This window comes from Ranitomeya imitator, chromosome 1, assembly GCF_032444005.1.
Source record: "Ranitomeya imitator isolate aRanImi1 chromosome 1, aRanImi1.pri, whole genome shotgun sequence".
Classification (NCBI taxonomy): domain Eukaryota; kingdom Metazoa; phylum Chordata; class Amphibia; order Anura; family Dendrobatidae; genus Ranitomeya; species Ranitomeya imitator.
This window is the reverse complement of record NC_091282.1, coordinates 135,903,495-135,919,948: the sequence shown is the minus strand read 5'-3', so window position 1 is coordinate 135,919,948 and position 16,454 is coordinate 135,903,495. Positions and strand designations below refer to the sequence as shown.

Genomic DNA, 16,454 nt, shown 5'->3' with positions numbered 1-16,454 from the left:
CGGCACATGATCCAAGGCACACCACATCCTCTGTAAAACATGGTGGAGGCAACGTGATGGCATGGGCATGCATGGCTTTCAATGGCACTGGGTCACTTGTGTTTATTGATGACATAAGAGCAGACAAGAGTAGCCGGATGAATTCTGAAGTGTACCGGGATATACTTTCAGCCCAGATTCAGCCAAATGCTGCAAAGTTGATTGGACGGCGCTTCATAGTACAGATGGACAATGACCCCAAGCATACAGCCAAAGCTACCCAGGAGTTCATGAGTGCCAAAAAGTGGAACATTCTGCAATGGCCAAGTCAATCTCCAGATCTAAACCCAATTGAGCATGCATTTCACTTGCTCAAATCCAGACTTAAGACGGAAAGACCCACAAACAAGCAAGACCTAAAGGCTGCGGCTGTAAAGGCCTGGCAAAGCATTAAGAAGGAGGAAACCCAGCGTTTGGTGATGTCCATGGGCTCCAGACTTAAGGCAGTGATTGCCTCCAAAGGATTTGCAACAAAATATTGAAAATAAAAATATTTTGTTTGGGTTATGTTTATATGTCCAATTACTTTTGACCTCCTAAAATGTTACGTTACAATCTGCACTTGAATTCTGTTGTAGAGGTTTCATTTCAAATCGAATGTGGTGGCATGCAGAGCCCGACTCGCGAAAATTGTGTCACTGTCCAAATATTTCTGGCCCTAACTGTATATATATATATATATATATATATATATATATATATATATCATTACCAAAACCAGAATCATTCAAGGAAGAATGAAGGTTCTAAAGTCACAATGTTCCATTAGCCAAAAAGAAACATTTTCTCAGAAGTCAGCAAAATCTTTTTTTGATTTTGTGGCTCTGAAATTTTAGAATATCTGAGAAACTAACAAAAAGTGGACAAACACAATAATTGTAAACCTATTTATTTAATTTTTTCTGTTTATAAAAGTCATATTTCAGATAGTAAGAAAATCATTAATATGGAAGCAAGAAAAATATCTTGTATAGCTGAAAATACTCTGAAGATTACTGTACTTCTACTAGCACTCAGCCGCTCTGCGGAACAAGTGCTACATTTGTAGGAACAATATACATTTATCACGCCATAATTGCTCCTGATCTGTTTGTTTAAGCAGAAGTGGATTAGAGTTTTAGCTAAAAGTCACTGAAAAGGTCATCGGGATCTGGAGAGCTTTTTGATGTTGGTAAAGGAGGATTTACTGATGAAGGATTCTTGCCAGTTGCCTTTGAAGAGCCTGGTTTACATCTGCAAGAACAATGAATAGGAAGAACTGTTAGACTATAAATCAAGAACAAAACCTATCATCGAAAACACGAGGTGTACGTTGTGTGATGTACATATATACATCTAGTATAATTCCTTTAATCCGACAAAAATGGGATAGATTTTATTTTCTGTGATGCTTTGCATTTATAAAACAGGTATAAAACAGATTTGAATGCATAAATATACAACTACTGTATGTAATGGCATTATAGAAATACACATATCTCAGATGCATAAAGACAAAACAGTTTAGGGCTTTGTTCGAATGTCTGAGTCTTCTATCAGATGTAAATTTCAAGAGCGTTACCCAACATATAACTGTGACGTCCCACTGTATGGGTGTACAGTGGCATATTTCACCCATACACTCCGGTATTCTAAAAAAAATTTGTAGGGTTCACGCCAGTGTATTTCACGGTCCTTATGACCGCTAGTCCCCGGAACCAAAGTTACAGCCTAATAGACAAATGTGAAGTGTAAGTTCGGGTTGGGAAAACCGCAGACAGCCTGGGCATTGCAATTGGCATATATTAAAAATATGTGTCTGTGAACCTGGCCTTTACTTCACGTTGCTCCATGGTCCTTAGTTAAAAATGTCTGTGAATAACATTTGCTATTATTCAGCATTGACCATTTATGAAAGAGTCAGAGTAAGTAAAAATTGGGAACTTAGAATTTTGTCTTCCCGACTGCACAGCCCTGAAAACCAAAGCTAGAGTATCAGAAGTTCAGGTTTCAGATTATTGCGCAAGTTTGCGATAGGAGGTGGTGCTGGTCTATCCGCATTTTTGAATGATCAGATGCTGAATTTAAGTACATACTGAATTAGTAAAAAAAAAATTATTGAACTGCTAATGTTTTCTAGCTTGGTCTACCAAGGTTGATGCAGTTATTTCATTGCAGTTCCACTAAATATTTCTTCTGGTTAATGCGGTATAGTTAGAAGACAGTTATTGCTTACACATTACAAAAATAGAAATATTCTAAGGTCAAGTCGCCTGAAATCTACAGTATAAGTTCTGATTTTTTTTTCTGTATATAATATTATGCTCACCTGAATACCAGTAGTATAATACAAACATAAAAATAATAATGAAAAAATTAAATTACTACACTGGGGAAAAAATTCATAGTCACAGTAAACTTAGCCATATAAAGTTACTATATGGATAGTACAGTACAATAACTATAGAAAACATATAGAATATACCATAAAAGAGTTTTACAAAACCAAAAACACATCGCAAATAGAGAGAGGATAACTGGAGGTGAATATATTCTCTAAATAACTAAGGAATAAAATTGTGTATGAAATAATATACCGTAACTCCCAACAAGTCATTCCTAGAGGAAGGTGATGGAGTTAGCTAGCGGCACTATATGCCGATACTAGAAGATAAAATAAAAATGATAAATCACAGAGCACTTAAAAGCTCAAATAGGTTTTGGCACTTGTATACTTCTAATCTGCTTTTAATCTTTTCCTTGGCCAATTTGGAACTTGTTTCTGGAAGCGGGCTGAAATCTATCTCTTGGAGACAAGGGGCTTACCAAAATAAGAAGGAAATCTGGCTGCTGTAAGTATATGTTTAGACATATCTCCTGAAACACAAATGCAGACCGTTCCTTCCAGCTGAACATATTAATGGCGTTCAACAATTGCACCCAATAAAACAGAAAATTACGTCAAGGCTTAGAGTATGATGACACTGGTATTAGTCAACACTATTATTTGTGGGGGGGCCAGGGCATTTTCCCTTAGGCTTGTATCATGTGACACCTGGAATAAAGTCTTAAAGTAGATCTTACATCAATGTTTGATAAAAGGCTCTGAAGCCCAATGCCTGAGGCTCCTGTGTCCCAGTGCCCAGCTGATAGTCCCTGCCTGTATTGTAGATCATATGTGTTGTAGTCAGTTATAGAAGCATAATGTGGCCCTATATCATCGTTCACATCCTTACTTGTCTGAATAGTGGCAGCTAGGATGTTAGTATTGATATATGCATGTAATGTCCCTGTTACAGAGCTGAATGGAAGAACTTCCCGATTTTCACATCAAGCTGTCTTTTCGTACTATACTTACACCACTGACCTCATCCATAATAATGTCAAAATGTGTTTTTGTTCACAACCATCAATTCGGCCTTCAGCTGAACAAAACTACAAATATATTACAGCTATTCCATTTTTAAGATTTAAAAATGTAATTTGCACTCGTCAACACTGGATTAGCAACACCAAGAAGAAAAAAGTTGTGGATTTATGATAATAGCAGGATAGACAGACATATAAATGACATGCAAATGATGAAAAAATGGAAACAAGTTTTTCAAAACATCTTAATCTATTCAGTTTCAATTATTATTATTATTATTTATATAGCACCATTGATTCCATGGTGCTGTACATGAGAAGGGGTTACATACAAATTACAGATATCACAGTAAGAAAACTAACAATCACAGACTGATACAGAGGGTAGATGACCCTGCCATTGCGGGTTTACATTCTACAGGATTATGGGAAAGGCGACAGTAGGTTGAGGGTTGCAGCAGCTCTGGTGTTGGTGAGGCGGTGGCTCCGGTAGTGGTGAGGAGGCAGCGGGGTCAGTGCAGGCTGTAGGCTTTCCTGAAGAGGTGGGTTTTCAGGTACTGTCTGAAGGATCCAAAAGTGGTTGATAGTCGGACTTGTTGGGGCAAAGAATTCCAGAGGATGGGAGATATTCAGGAGAAGTCTTGGAGGCGGTTGGGTGAGGAGCGAGTAAGTGTGGAGGTGAGAAGGAGGTCTTGGGAGGACTGGAGATTACGTGAGGGAAGATATCAGGAGATTAGTTCAGAGATATATGGAGGAGACAGGTTTTGGATGGCTTTGTAGGTCAGTATTAGTAATTTGAACTGGATACGCTGAGGGAGTGGGAGCCAGTGAAGAGATTTGCAGAGGGAGGAAGCGGAGGAGTAGCGAGGAGAGAGATGAATTAGTTGGGCAGCAGAGTTAAGGATGGACTGGAGAGGTGCAAGGGTGTTAGCAGGGAGGCCACAGAAAAGGATGCTGCAGTAGTCCAAGCGGGAGATGATGATGGCATGCACAAGCATTTTAGTAGATTGACAGTTGAGGAGAAGGATGGATTCTGGAGATATTTTGAGCTGGAGGGGACAGGAGGTGGAAACAGCTTAGATGTGCGGTTTGAAGGACAGGGCAGAGTCAATGGTTACTCTGAGGCAGGGGAATTTCGGTACGGGGGAAAGAGTGATGTCGTTAATTGCGATAGATAGGTCAGGTAAGGAAGATCTATGAGATGGAGGAAAGATGATGAGTTGATTTAATTATGAGCCCATCACCTAGAAATCCTCACACTTACACACCTTAGCTGTTATCAATAAGGTTATTTAATGTTCAGCCACAATAAATGCACTTGGGCAGGGAAATCTTCAAGATCCGCTGCTGGCAACTCAATTTGTAATTGCTGCTGAATAAGGTCCCACATCTACGACAAGTCTGAAGATGCTGCAGGATGTGGTAACACGTTTAGGCTATGCAGGATGCTCATAGTAGCGTCAGCAACATGCTGCTTGGCATTATCATGAAGAAAAACAGCTCCCTGTGAAGGCCTCTTCATGGCGTTGCCTACATCGTCTCCAGACCAATTTCTGGCTATAACTGTATCCAAGACAACAACTGGGGCAAATGGTACGGCCTTTCTTCCAAAGTGTTCCAGTAGCCGTTTTCAATTTGATAACACCAGGCCGCATGTTGCTCGTACCACTGTGAGCAGTCTGTGTGGCCTATGTGCTACTATGGCCTGCAGGATCTATAAACTTGCTTCCCATCGACCATATCTGGGACGCCATCAGTTTACAATTTCAAAGAGAGCTGCCAGAAGTGGATCTTGATTATTTGCATGCCCAAATGCATTCAGCGTGGCAGAACATTCCTCAGACAACTATTAATACCTTCAATGAATACAGCCAAGTGTGTATTCCTCAGACAACTATTAATAACTTAGATCCTACGGATAACTCACAGAGCAAACAATCCAAAAACTCATGTGAGTAGAATGTACAAAACATTTTATTTTCTAAATATACAAATACAAGGGTAGACAGACTAAAAAAGACAAAGTACATCCAGAACTCATATGTGAAGGACAAACAGCACTAAAAGTAGCAGAAATGGATTAGCCTGCATATAATATATATATATATATATATATATATATATATATATATATATATATATATATATATATATATATAAACTCACCCTGCAAACCTATACTGATGAAATCTATTTTGAAAGATGCATAGTGCAGGTAACAGGAGCAGGGGATAATGAACTCTATATTCCCAATAGAGGTGTTTTTAAAGTGCTAATATACATAGTAACATAGTAACATAGTTAGTAAGGCCGAAAAAAGACATTTGTCCATCCAGTTCAGCCTATATTCCATCATAATAAATCCCCAGATCTACGTCCTTCTACAGAACCTAATAATTGTATGATACAATATTGTTCTGCTCCAGGAAGACATCCAGGCCTCTCTTGAACCCCTCGACTGAGTTCGCCATCACCACCTCCTCAGGCAAGCAATTCCAGATTCTCACTGCCCTAACAGTAAAGAGTCCTCTTCTATGTTGGTGGAAAAACCTTCTCTCCTCCAGACGCAAAGAATGCCCCCTTGTGCCCGTCACCTTCCTTGGTATAAACAGATCCTCAGCGAGATATTTGTATTGTCCCCTTATATACTTATACATGGTTATTAGATCGCCCCTCAGTCGTCTTTTTTCTAGACTAAATAATCCTAATTTCGCTAATCTATCTGGGTATTGTAGTTCTCCCATCCCCTTTATTAATTTTGTTGCCCTCCTTTGTACTCTCTCTAGTTCCATTATATCCTTCATGAGCACCGGTGCCCAAAACTGGACACAGTACTCCATGTGCGGTCTAACTAGGGATTTGTACAGAGGCAGTATAATGCTCTCATCATGTGTATCCAGACCTCTTTTAATGCACCCCATGATCCTGTTTGCCTTGGCAGCTGCTGCCTGGCACTGGCTGCTCCAGGTAAGTTTATCATTAACTAGGATCCCCAAGTCCTTCTCCCTGTCAGATTTACCCAGTGGTTTCCCATTCAGTGTGTAATGGTGATATTGATTCCTTCTTCCCATGTGTATAACCTTACATTTATCATTGTTAAACCTCATCTGCCACCTTTCAGCCCAAGTTTCCAACTTATCCAGATCCATCTGTAGCAGAATACTATCTTCTCTTGTATTAACTGCTTTACATAGTTTTGTATCATCTGCAAATATCGATATTTTACTGTGTAAACCTTCTACCAGATCATTAATGAATATGTTGAAGAGAACAGGTCCCAATACCGACCCCTGCGGTACCCCACTGGTCACAGCGACCCAGTTAGAGACTATACCATTTATAACCACCCTCTGCTTTCTATCACTAAGCCAGTTACTAACCCATTTACACACAATTTCCCCCAGACCAAGCATTCTCATTTTGTGTACCAACCTCTTGTGCGGCACGGTATCAAACGCTTTGGAAAAATCGAGATATACCACGTCCAATGACTCACCGTGGTCCAGCCTATAGCTTACCTCTTCATAAAAACTGATTAGATTGGTTTGACAGGAGTGATTTCTCATAAACCCATGCTGATATGGAGTTAAACAGTAATTCTCATTGAGATAATCCAGAATAACATCCCTCAGAAACCCTTCAAATATTTTACCAACAATAGAGGTTAGACTTACTGGCCTATAATTTCCAGGTTCACTTTTAGAGCCCTTTTTGAATATTGGCACCACATTTGCTATGCGCCAGTCCTGCGGAACAGATCCTGTCGCTATAGAGTCCCTAAAAATAAGAAATAATGGTTTATCTATTACATTACTTAGTTCCCTTAGTACTCGTGGGTGTATGCCATCCGGACCCGGAGATTTATCTATTTTAATCTTATTTAGCCGATTTCGCACCTCTTCTTGGGTTAGATTGGTGACACTTAATATAGGGTTTTCATTGTTTCTTGGGATTTCACCTAGCATTTCATTTTCCACCGTGAATACCGTGGAGAAGAAGGTGTTTAATATGTTAGCTTTTTCCTCGTCATCTACAACCATTCTTTCCTCACTATTTTTTAAGGGGCCTACATTTTCAGTTTTTATTCTTTTACTATTGATATAGTTGAAGAACAGTTTGGGATTAGTTTTACTCTCCTTAGCAATGTGCTTCTCTGTTTCCTTTTTGGCAGCTTTAATTAGTTTTTTAGATAAAGTATTTTTCTCCCTATAGTTTTTTAGAGCTTCAATGGTGCCATCCTGCTTTAGTAGTGCAAATGCTTTCTTTTTACTGTTAATTGCCTGTCTTACTTCTTTGTTTAGCCACATTGGGTTTTTCCTATTTCTAGTTCTTTTATTCCCACAAGGTATAAACCGCTTACACTGCCTATTTAGGATGTTCTTAAACATTTCCCATTTATTATCTGTATTCTTATTTCTGAGGATATTGTCCCAGTCTACCAGATTAAGGGCATCTCTAAGCTGGTCAAACTTTGCCTTCCTAAAGTTCAGTATTTTTGTGACTCCCTGACAAGTCCCCCTAGTGAAAGACAGGTGAAACTGTACAATATTGTGGTCGCTATTTCCTAGATGCCCGACCACCTGCAGATTTGTTATTCTGTCAGGTCTATTAGATAGTATTAGGTCTAAAAGTGCTGCTCCTCTGGTTGGATTCTGCACCAATTGTGAAAGATAATTTTTCTTGGTTATTAGCAGAAACCTGTTGCCTTTATGGGTTTCACAAGTTTCTGTTTCCCAGTTAATATCCGGGTAGTTAAAGTCCCCCATAACCAGGACCTCATTATGGGTTGCAGCTTCATCTATCTGCTTTAGAAGTAGACTTTCCATGGTTTCTGTTATATTTGGGGGTTTGTAACAGACCCCAATGAGAATTTTGTTACCATTTTTCCCTCCATGAATTTCGACCCATATGGACTCGACATCCTCATTTCCTTCGCTAATATCCTCCCTTAAAGTGGACTTTAGATAAGACTTTACATAGAGACAAACCCCTCCTCCTCTCCGATTTTTACGATCCTTTCTAAACAGACTGTAACCCTGTAAGTTAACTGCCCAGTCATAGCTTTCATCTAACCATGTCTCGGTTATTCCCACTATGTCAAAGTTACCTGTAGATATTTCTGCTTCTAGTTCTTCCATCTTGTTTGTCAGGCTTCTGGCGTTTGCGAGCATGCAGTTTAGAGGATTTTGTTTTGTTCCAATCTCCTCGCTGTGGATTGTTTTAGAAATGTTCTTACCTCCCATCTGAGTATGTTTTCCTGGGTCTTCTTTGTTCAAGTCTAATGATTTTCTTCCCGTCCCATCTTCTTCTAGTTTAACGCCCTCCTGATGAGTGTAGTGAGTCTTCTGGCGAATGTGTGTTTCCCAGGTTTGTTGAGGTGTAGTCCATCTCTGGCGAGGAGTCCATCGTACCAGTAATTCACACCGTGGTCCAGGAATCCGAATCCTTGTTGTCTGCACCATCGTCTTAGCCAGTTGTTTGCATCAAGGATCCTGTTCCATCTCCTGGTGCCATGCCCGTCTACTGGAAGGATAGAAGAAAAAACTACCTGTGCATCCAGTCCCTTCACTTTCTTCCCCAACTCTTCAAAGTCTTTGCAGATTGTCGGTAGGTCTTTCCTTGCCGTGTCATTGGTGCCAACATGTATCAGAAGAAATGGGTGGACGTCCTTGGAGCTGAAGAGCTTTGGTATCCTATCGGTCACATCCTTGATCATCGCACCTGGAAGGCAGCATACTTCTCTTGCAGTTATGTCCGGTCTGCAGATGGCTGCTTCTGTGCCTCTCAGTAGTGAGTCTCCCACCACCACCACTCTTCGTTGCTTCTTGGCTGTACTTTTTGCTGTCACTTGTTGCTGTGTGCCCTTTTCTTTTTTGCTTGCTGGTATTGCTTCATCCTTAGGTGTGCCATCTTCATCCTCTACAAAGATTTGATATCGGTTCTTCAGTTGTGTGGTTGGTGATTTCTCCATGGTATTCTTGCTTCTTTTGGTCACATGCTTCCACTCATCTGCTTTTGGAGGTTCTCTGACACTTTTTTCACCTTCTGTGACCAGTAGAGATGCTTCTGTTCTGTCTAGAAAGTCTTCATTCTCTTTGATGAGTTTCAAAGTTGCTATTCTTTCTTCCAGACCCCGCACCTTTTCTTCTAAAAGGGCCACTAGTCTACACTTCTGACAGGTGAAATTTGATTCTTCTTCTGGTCGGTCTGTGAACATGTAGCACATGCTGCAGCTCACCATGTAGGTTGTCACATCTGCCATGTTGCTCCTAGATCCTGCTGACTTGCTGTGTGTTTTCCTTCTTGTGTAATCTACTCAGCCAAGCTCTCTTGCAATAATACCCTACAGGTTTGGCGATGCTTTCCAAGCAGCTGGTCCCGGGTGTACCCAACGATCTTCTAGCTTAAGGAGACTTCGCTTTTCCCAGAAGGCACCTGGAATATGCAAATTAGCCTCCTCAAGCTTGAATCCCTGGTTTGGCGATGCTTTCCAAGCAGCTGGTCCTGGCTGTACCCAACGATCTCCTAGCTTAGGGAGACTTCGCTTTTCCCAGAAGGCACCTGGAATATGCAAATTAGCCTCCTCAAGCTTGAATCCCTGGTTTAGCGATGCTTTCCAAGCAGCTGGTCCCGGCTGTACCCAACGATCTTCTAGCTTAGGGAGACTTCGCTTTTCCCAGAAGGCACCTGGAATATGCAAATTAGCCTCCTCAAGCTTGAATCCCTGGTTTTGAGCTTGAATCCCTGGTAAATATATATAAATAAATATATGTGTATCAAAATGAACCTACTATAGAGAAATGCAGGCCTTACCCATAAAGTCTCTGCCAGTGTCTGTCCTTAATGCAGCCCCGACGCGCGTTTCGCGTGGGCTTCCTCGGGGGCTATTAATAATTTCACTGAATACAGCCAAGTGTGTGTGTGTGTAAGTGTGGTTATTTCTATGTATGGCTATACTAAATAAATCAAGATAATTTGAACATTTATTTCCATTTTTCATCATTTGCACATCATTAACATGTCTATGCATCCTGTGATTTTCATAATTTCATGACTTTTCCTTCAGGGTGTTGCAATTTCCGTGATGAAGAATGTATAATAGAGCGACAGTCAAAAATGTTTTGTGCAAATTTTTATGTCTCACCCATGGGAATAATTCCTTTTGGAGTGATTGTAACATACACAAAATTTCATCGCATTACAATATTGTAATATTGATCTTCAGTGCCTATATCACTTTGGCCATCCATTGGGCCCGATGGTATGCGTCTGGAGTATTGATATGTACGTCTGGATTTGCCGGTGAACCAAGGAACAGGAGTGCCAGTGTTATCAATTCCTTGTAATCATCTCTTGGATGGCATTGTGCAAGCTGGTTAGTGCAAAATTCAACTAGACTCTCCTTAAAGGGAACCTGTCACCCCCCTCTGTCGTTTTTAACTAAAAGAGCCACATTGTGCAGGCAGCACTAAGGCTGCATTCTGTCAAGGTGGCTCTTCTTTTTGTGCTAGCTTCCAACGCAGCAATATTAATTTTTATAATTTTGGCGCCATACCTTTAGTCTGTCTGGGGGCACGTCTTTTCCCCCGGACACAACCGCCTCCCAGCCATCAGTCAGCCCCTCGGTGTGCCTGGCGCCGCCTCCTCTATCTTCAGTAACGTACCCGGCACCTGCGCCGTACTTTTCTTTTTCGGGCACACGCTGTTTGCGCTGCCCTTCGACTCACATCATCTGATGGAATTCATCTTGCGCCTGCGTATACCCGAGGCCCGAGATCCCGCCCCGCAGTGTGGTCCGATTTATTTACACTGCGGGGTGGGATCTCGGGCATGATGAATTCCATCAGATGATGTGCGCCGAAGGGCAGTGCAAACAGCGCATGCCCCAAAAAAGAAAAGCACAGCGCAGGTGCCGGATACGTTACTGAAGATAGAGGAGGTGGTGCCAGGCACACGGAGGGGCTGACTGCTGGCTGGGAGGCGGTCGTGTCCAGGGGAAAAGATGTGAAGACATGCCCCCTGGACAGACTAAAGGTATGCGCAAAAATTATAAAAACTGCCACCTTGACAGAATGCAGCCTTAGTGTTGCACAAGGTGGCTCTTTTAGTTAAAAACGCCAGAGGGGGTGACAGGTTCCCTTTAAGTGGGCCTAGCTCATTTGAAACTGTGTCTTCCATAGCAGCTGTAAAGTCGGTTCTATCCAGTTAATTCCAGGCAGCCAAAAATCTCTCGAACACGTTTATATTTGGACCTGCTGCTGCCAGCCACAATTTATCAAATACACTTGCAATAATTAGCGTGTGAATGTGGTGCCTACACGGCAAATTCACTAGTTATTTCTGTAGTTTCTGTTGCAAGAGGATGGACACACCAGCCTTTGTACTAGTGTTACTACTGGTCATGTTGAATGACATAAACTTCAGTTTATCCAAGAGCTGCCAAACTTGCAGAACCTTGAATAATGGCTTAGCTTGTTGTTATGGCAGGCAATCAGGCAACACAGCGTGCAGTAATCAGCGCACATACAGAGATCTGGCAATAACCAAAAACAATAGGACGAGCTCTGAGACGTGGAATCTCTGTAGACTGCAGTACCTGATCTATCCTCACACAACTATAAGCAGCAGTGGATTGCGCCTATCAACTACCTATGCAACTCGGCACTGCCTGAGGAGCTGACTAGCCTGAAGATAGAAATACAAGCCTGACTTACCTCAGAGAAATACCCCAAAGGAATAGGCAGCCCCCCACATATAATGACTGTTAGCAAGATGAAAAGACAAACGTAGGAATGAAATAGATTCAGCAAAGTGAGGCCCGATATTCTAGACAGAGCGAGGATAGCAAAGAGAACTATGCAGTCTACAAAAAACCCTAAAACGAAAACCACGCAAAGGGGCAAAAAGACCCACCGTGCCGAACTAACAGCACGGCGGTGCACCCCTTTGCTTCTCAGAGCTTCCAGCAAAAGTTAATAGCAAGCTGGACAGAAAAAACAGAAAACAAACTAGAAGCACTTATCTAGCAGAGCAGCAGGCCCAAGGAAAGATGCAGTAGCTCAGATCCAACACTGGAACATTGACAAGGAGCAAGGAAGACAGACTCAGGTGGAGCTAAATAGCAAGGCAGCCAACGAGCTCACCAAAACACCTGAGGGAGGAAGCCCAGAGACTGCAATACCACTTGTGACCACAGAAGTGAACTCAGCCACAGAATTCACAACAGTACCCCCCCTTGAGGAGGGGTCACCGAACCCTCACCAGAACCCCCAGGCCGACCAGGATGAGCCACATGAAAGGCACGAACAAGATCTGGGGCATGGACATCAGAGGCAAAAACCCAGGAATTATCTTCCTGAGCATAACCCTTCCATTTGACCAGATACTGGAGTTTCCGTCTAGAGACACGAGAATCCAAAATCTTCTCCACAATATACTCCAATTCCCCCTCCACCAAAACAGGGGCAGGAGGCTCCACAGATGGAACCATAGGTGCCACGTATCTCCTCAACAACGACCTATGGAATACATTATGTATGGAAAAGGAGTCTGGGAGGGTCAGACGAAAAGACACCGGATTGAGAATCTCAGAAATCCTATACGGACCAATAAAACGAGGTTTAAATTTAGGAGAGGAAACCTTCATAGGAATATGACGAGAAGATAACCAAACCAGATCCCCAACACGAAGTCGGGGTCCCACACGGCGTCTGCGATTAGCGAAAAGCTGAGCCTTCTCCTGGGACAAGGTCAAATTGTCCACTACCTGAGTCCAGATCTGCTGCAACCTGTCCACCACAGAATCCACACCAGGACAGTCCGAAGACTCAACCTGTCCTGAAGAGAAACGAGGATGGAACCCAGAATTGCAGAAAAATGGAGAGACCAAGGTAGCCGAGCTGGCCCGATTATTAAGGGCGAACTCAGCCAACGGCAAAAAGGACACCCAATCATCCTGGTCTGCAGAAACAAAACATCTCAGATATGTTTCCAAGGTCTGATTGGTTCGTTCGGTCTGGCCATTAGTCTGAGGATGGAAGGCCGAGGAAAAAGATAGGTCAATGCCCATCCTACCACAAAAGGCTCGCCAGAACCTCGAGACAAACTGGGAACCTCTGTCAGAAACAATATTCTCAGGAATGCCATGTAAACGAACCACATGCTGGAAGAACAAAGGCACCAAATCAGAGGAGGAATGCAATTTAACCAAGGGCACCAGATGGACCATTTTAGAAAAGCGATCACAGACCACCCAAATGACCGACATTTTTTGAGAAACGGGAAGGTCAGAAATGAAATCCATCGAAATATGTGTCCAAGGCCTCTTCGGGACCGGCAAGGGCAAAAGCAACCCACTGGCACGTGAACAGCAGGGCTTAGCCCTAGCACAAATTCCACAGGACTGCACAAAAGCACGCACATCCCGTGACAGAGATGGCCACCAGAAGGATCTAGCAACCAACTCCCTGGTACCAAAGATTCCTGGATGACCGGCCAGCACCGAACAATGAAGTTCAGAGATAACTTTACTAGTCCACCTATCAGGGACGAACAGTTTCTCGGCCGGACAACGATCAGGTTTATTAGCCTGAAATTTCTGCAACACTCTCCGCAAATCAGGGGAGATGGCAGACACAATGACTCCTTCCTTGAGGATACTCGCCGGCTCAGATAACCCCGGAGAGTCGGGCACAAAACTCCTAGACAGAGCATCCGCCTTCACATTTTTAGAGCCCGGAAGGTATGAAATCACAAAATCAAAACGAGCAAAAAATAACGACCAACGGGCCTGTCTAGGATTCAAGCGCTTGGCAGACTCAAGATAAGTAAGGTTCTTATGATCAGTCAAAACCACCACGCGATGCTTAGCACCCTCAAGCCAATGACGCCACTCCTCGAATGCCCACTTCATGGCCAGCAACTCTCGGTTGCCCACATCATAATTACGCTCAGCAGCAGAAAATTTCCTGGAAAAGAAAGCACATGGTTTGAACACTGAGCAACCAGAACCTCTCTGTGACAAAACCGCCCCTGCACCAATCTCAGAAGCATCAACCTCGACCTGGAACGGAAGAGAAACATCAGGTTGACACAACACAGGGGCACAGCAAAAACGACGCTTCAACTCCTGAAAAGCTTCCACGGCAGCAGAAGACCAATTAACCAAATCAGCACCCTTCTTGGTCAAATCGGTCAATGGTCTGGCAATGCTAGAAAAATTACAGATGAAGCGACGATAAAAATTAGCAAAGCCCAGGAATTTCTGCAGACTTTTTAGAGATGTCGGCTGAGTCCAATCCTGGATGGCCTGAACCTTAACCGGATCCATCTCGATAGTAGAAGGGGAAAAGATGAACCCCAAAAATGAAACTTTCTGCACACCGAAGAGACACTTTGATCCCTTCACGAACAAGGAATTAGCACGCAGTACCTGGAAAACCATTCTGACTTGCTTCACATGAGACTCCCAATCATCTGAGAAGATCAAAATGTCATCCAAGTAAACAATCAAGAATTTATCCAGATACTCACGGAAAATGTCATGCATAAAAGACTGAAAAACAGATGGAGCATTGGCAAGTCCGAACGGCATCACCAGATACTCAAAATGACCCTCGGGCGTATTAAATGCCGTTTTCCATTCATCTCCCTGCCTGATTCTCACCAGATTATACGCACCACGAAGATCAATCTTAGTAAACCAACTAGCCCCCTTAATCCGAGCAAACAAGTCAGAAATCAATGGCAAGGGATACTGAAACTTAACAGTGATCTTATTAAGAAGGCGGTAATCAATACACGGTCTTAGCGAACCATCCTTCTTGGCTACAAAAAAGAACCCTGCTCCCAATGGTGACGACGATGGGCGAATATGTCCCTTCTCCAGGGACTCCTTCACATAACTGCGCATAGCGGTGTGTTCAGGTACGGACAAATTAAATAAACGACCCTTAGGGAATTTACTACCAGGAATCAAATCGATAGCACAATCACAATTCCTATGCGGAGGTAGGGCATCAGACTTGGACTCTTCAAATACATCCTGAAAGTCCGACAAGAACTCTGGGATGTCAGAAGGAATGGATGACGAAATAGACAAAAATGGAACATCACCATGTACTCCCTGACAACCCCAGCTGGTTACCGACATAGAGTTCCAATCCAATACTGGATTATGGGTTTGTAGCCATGGCAACCCCAACACGACCACATCATGCAAATTATGCAGTACCAAAAAGCGAATAACTTCCTGATGTGCAGGAGCCATGCACATGGTCAGCTGGGCCCAGTACTGAGGCTTATTCTTGGCCAAAGGTGTAGCATCAATTCCTCTCAACGGAATAGGACACCGCAAAGGCTCCAAGAAAAATCCACAACGTTTAGCATAATCCAAATCCATCAGATTCAGGGCAGCGCCTGAATCCACAAACGCCATGACAGAATATGATGACAAAGAGCACATTAAGGTAATGGACAAAAGGAATTTGGACTGTACAGTACCAATAACGGCAGAGCTATCGAACCGCCTAGTGCGTTTAGGACAATTAGAAATAGCATGAGTAGAATCACCACAATAGAAACACAGTCTGTTCAGACGTCTGTGTTCGTGCCGTTCTACTTTAGTCATAGTCCTGTCGCACTGCATAGGCTCAGGCTTACTCTCAGACAATACCGCCAGATGGTGCACAGATTTACGCTCGCGCAAGCGACGACCGATCTGAATGGCCAAGGACATAGACTCATTCAAACCAGCAGGCATAGGAAATCCCACCATTACATCCTTAAGAGCTTCAGAGAGACCCTTTCTGAACAAAGCCGCTAGTGCAGATTCATTCCACAGAGTGAGTACTGACCATTTCCTAAATTTCTGACAATATACTTCTACATCATCCTGACCCTGGCATAAAGCCAGCAGATTTTTCTCAGCTTGATCCACTGAATTAGGCTCATCGTAAAGCAATCCCAGCGCCTGGAAAAATGCATCAACATTACTCAATGCAGAATCTCCTGGTGCAAGAGAAAACGCCCAGTCCTGTGGGTCGCCGCGCAAAAAAGAAATAATAATC

General features: G+C 42.8%; 1 protein-coding gene across 2 annotated transcripts in view; it reads right to left on the bottom strand.

The window, feature by feature from the left end:
- Positions 1–912: 912 nt before the first annotated feature.
- XRCC4 (X-ray repair cross complementing 4) overlaps positions 913–16,454 on the bottom strand; it is a 534,234-nt gene continuing 518,692 nt past the window's right edge. For both annotated transcript variants that reach the window (XM_069751236.1, XM_069751228.1), the window contains exon 8: positions 913–1,272. In XM_069751236.1, coding sequence (XP_069607337.1) covers positions 1,161–1,272 — 112 coding nt within the window. In that variant the 3' untranslated portion in view covers positions 913–1,160. The remainder of the gene's footprint in view (positions 1,273–16,454) is intronic.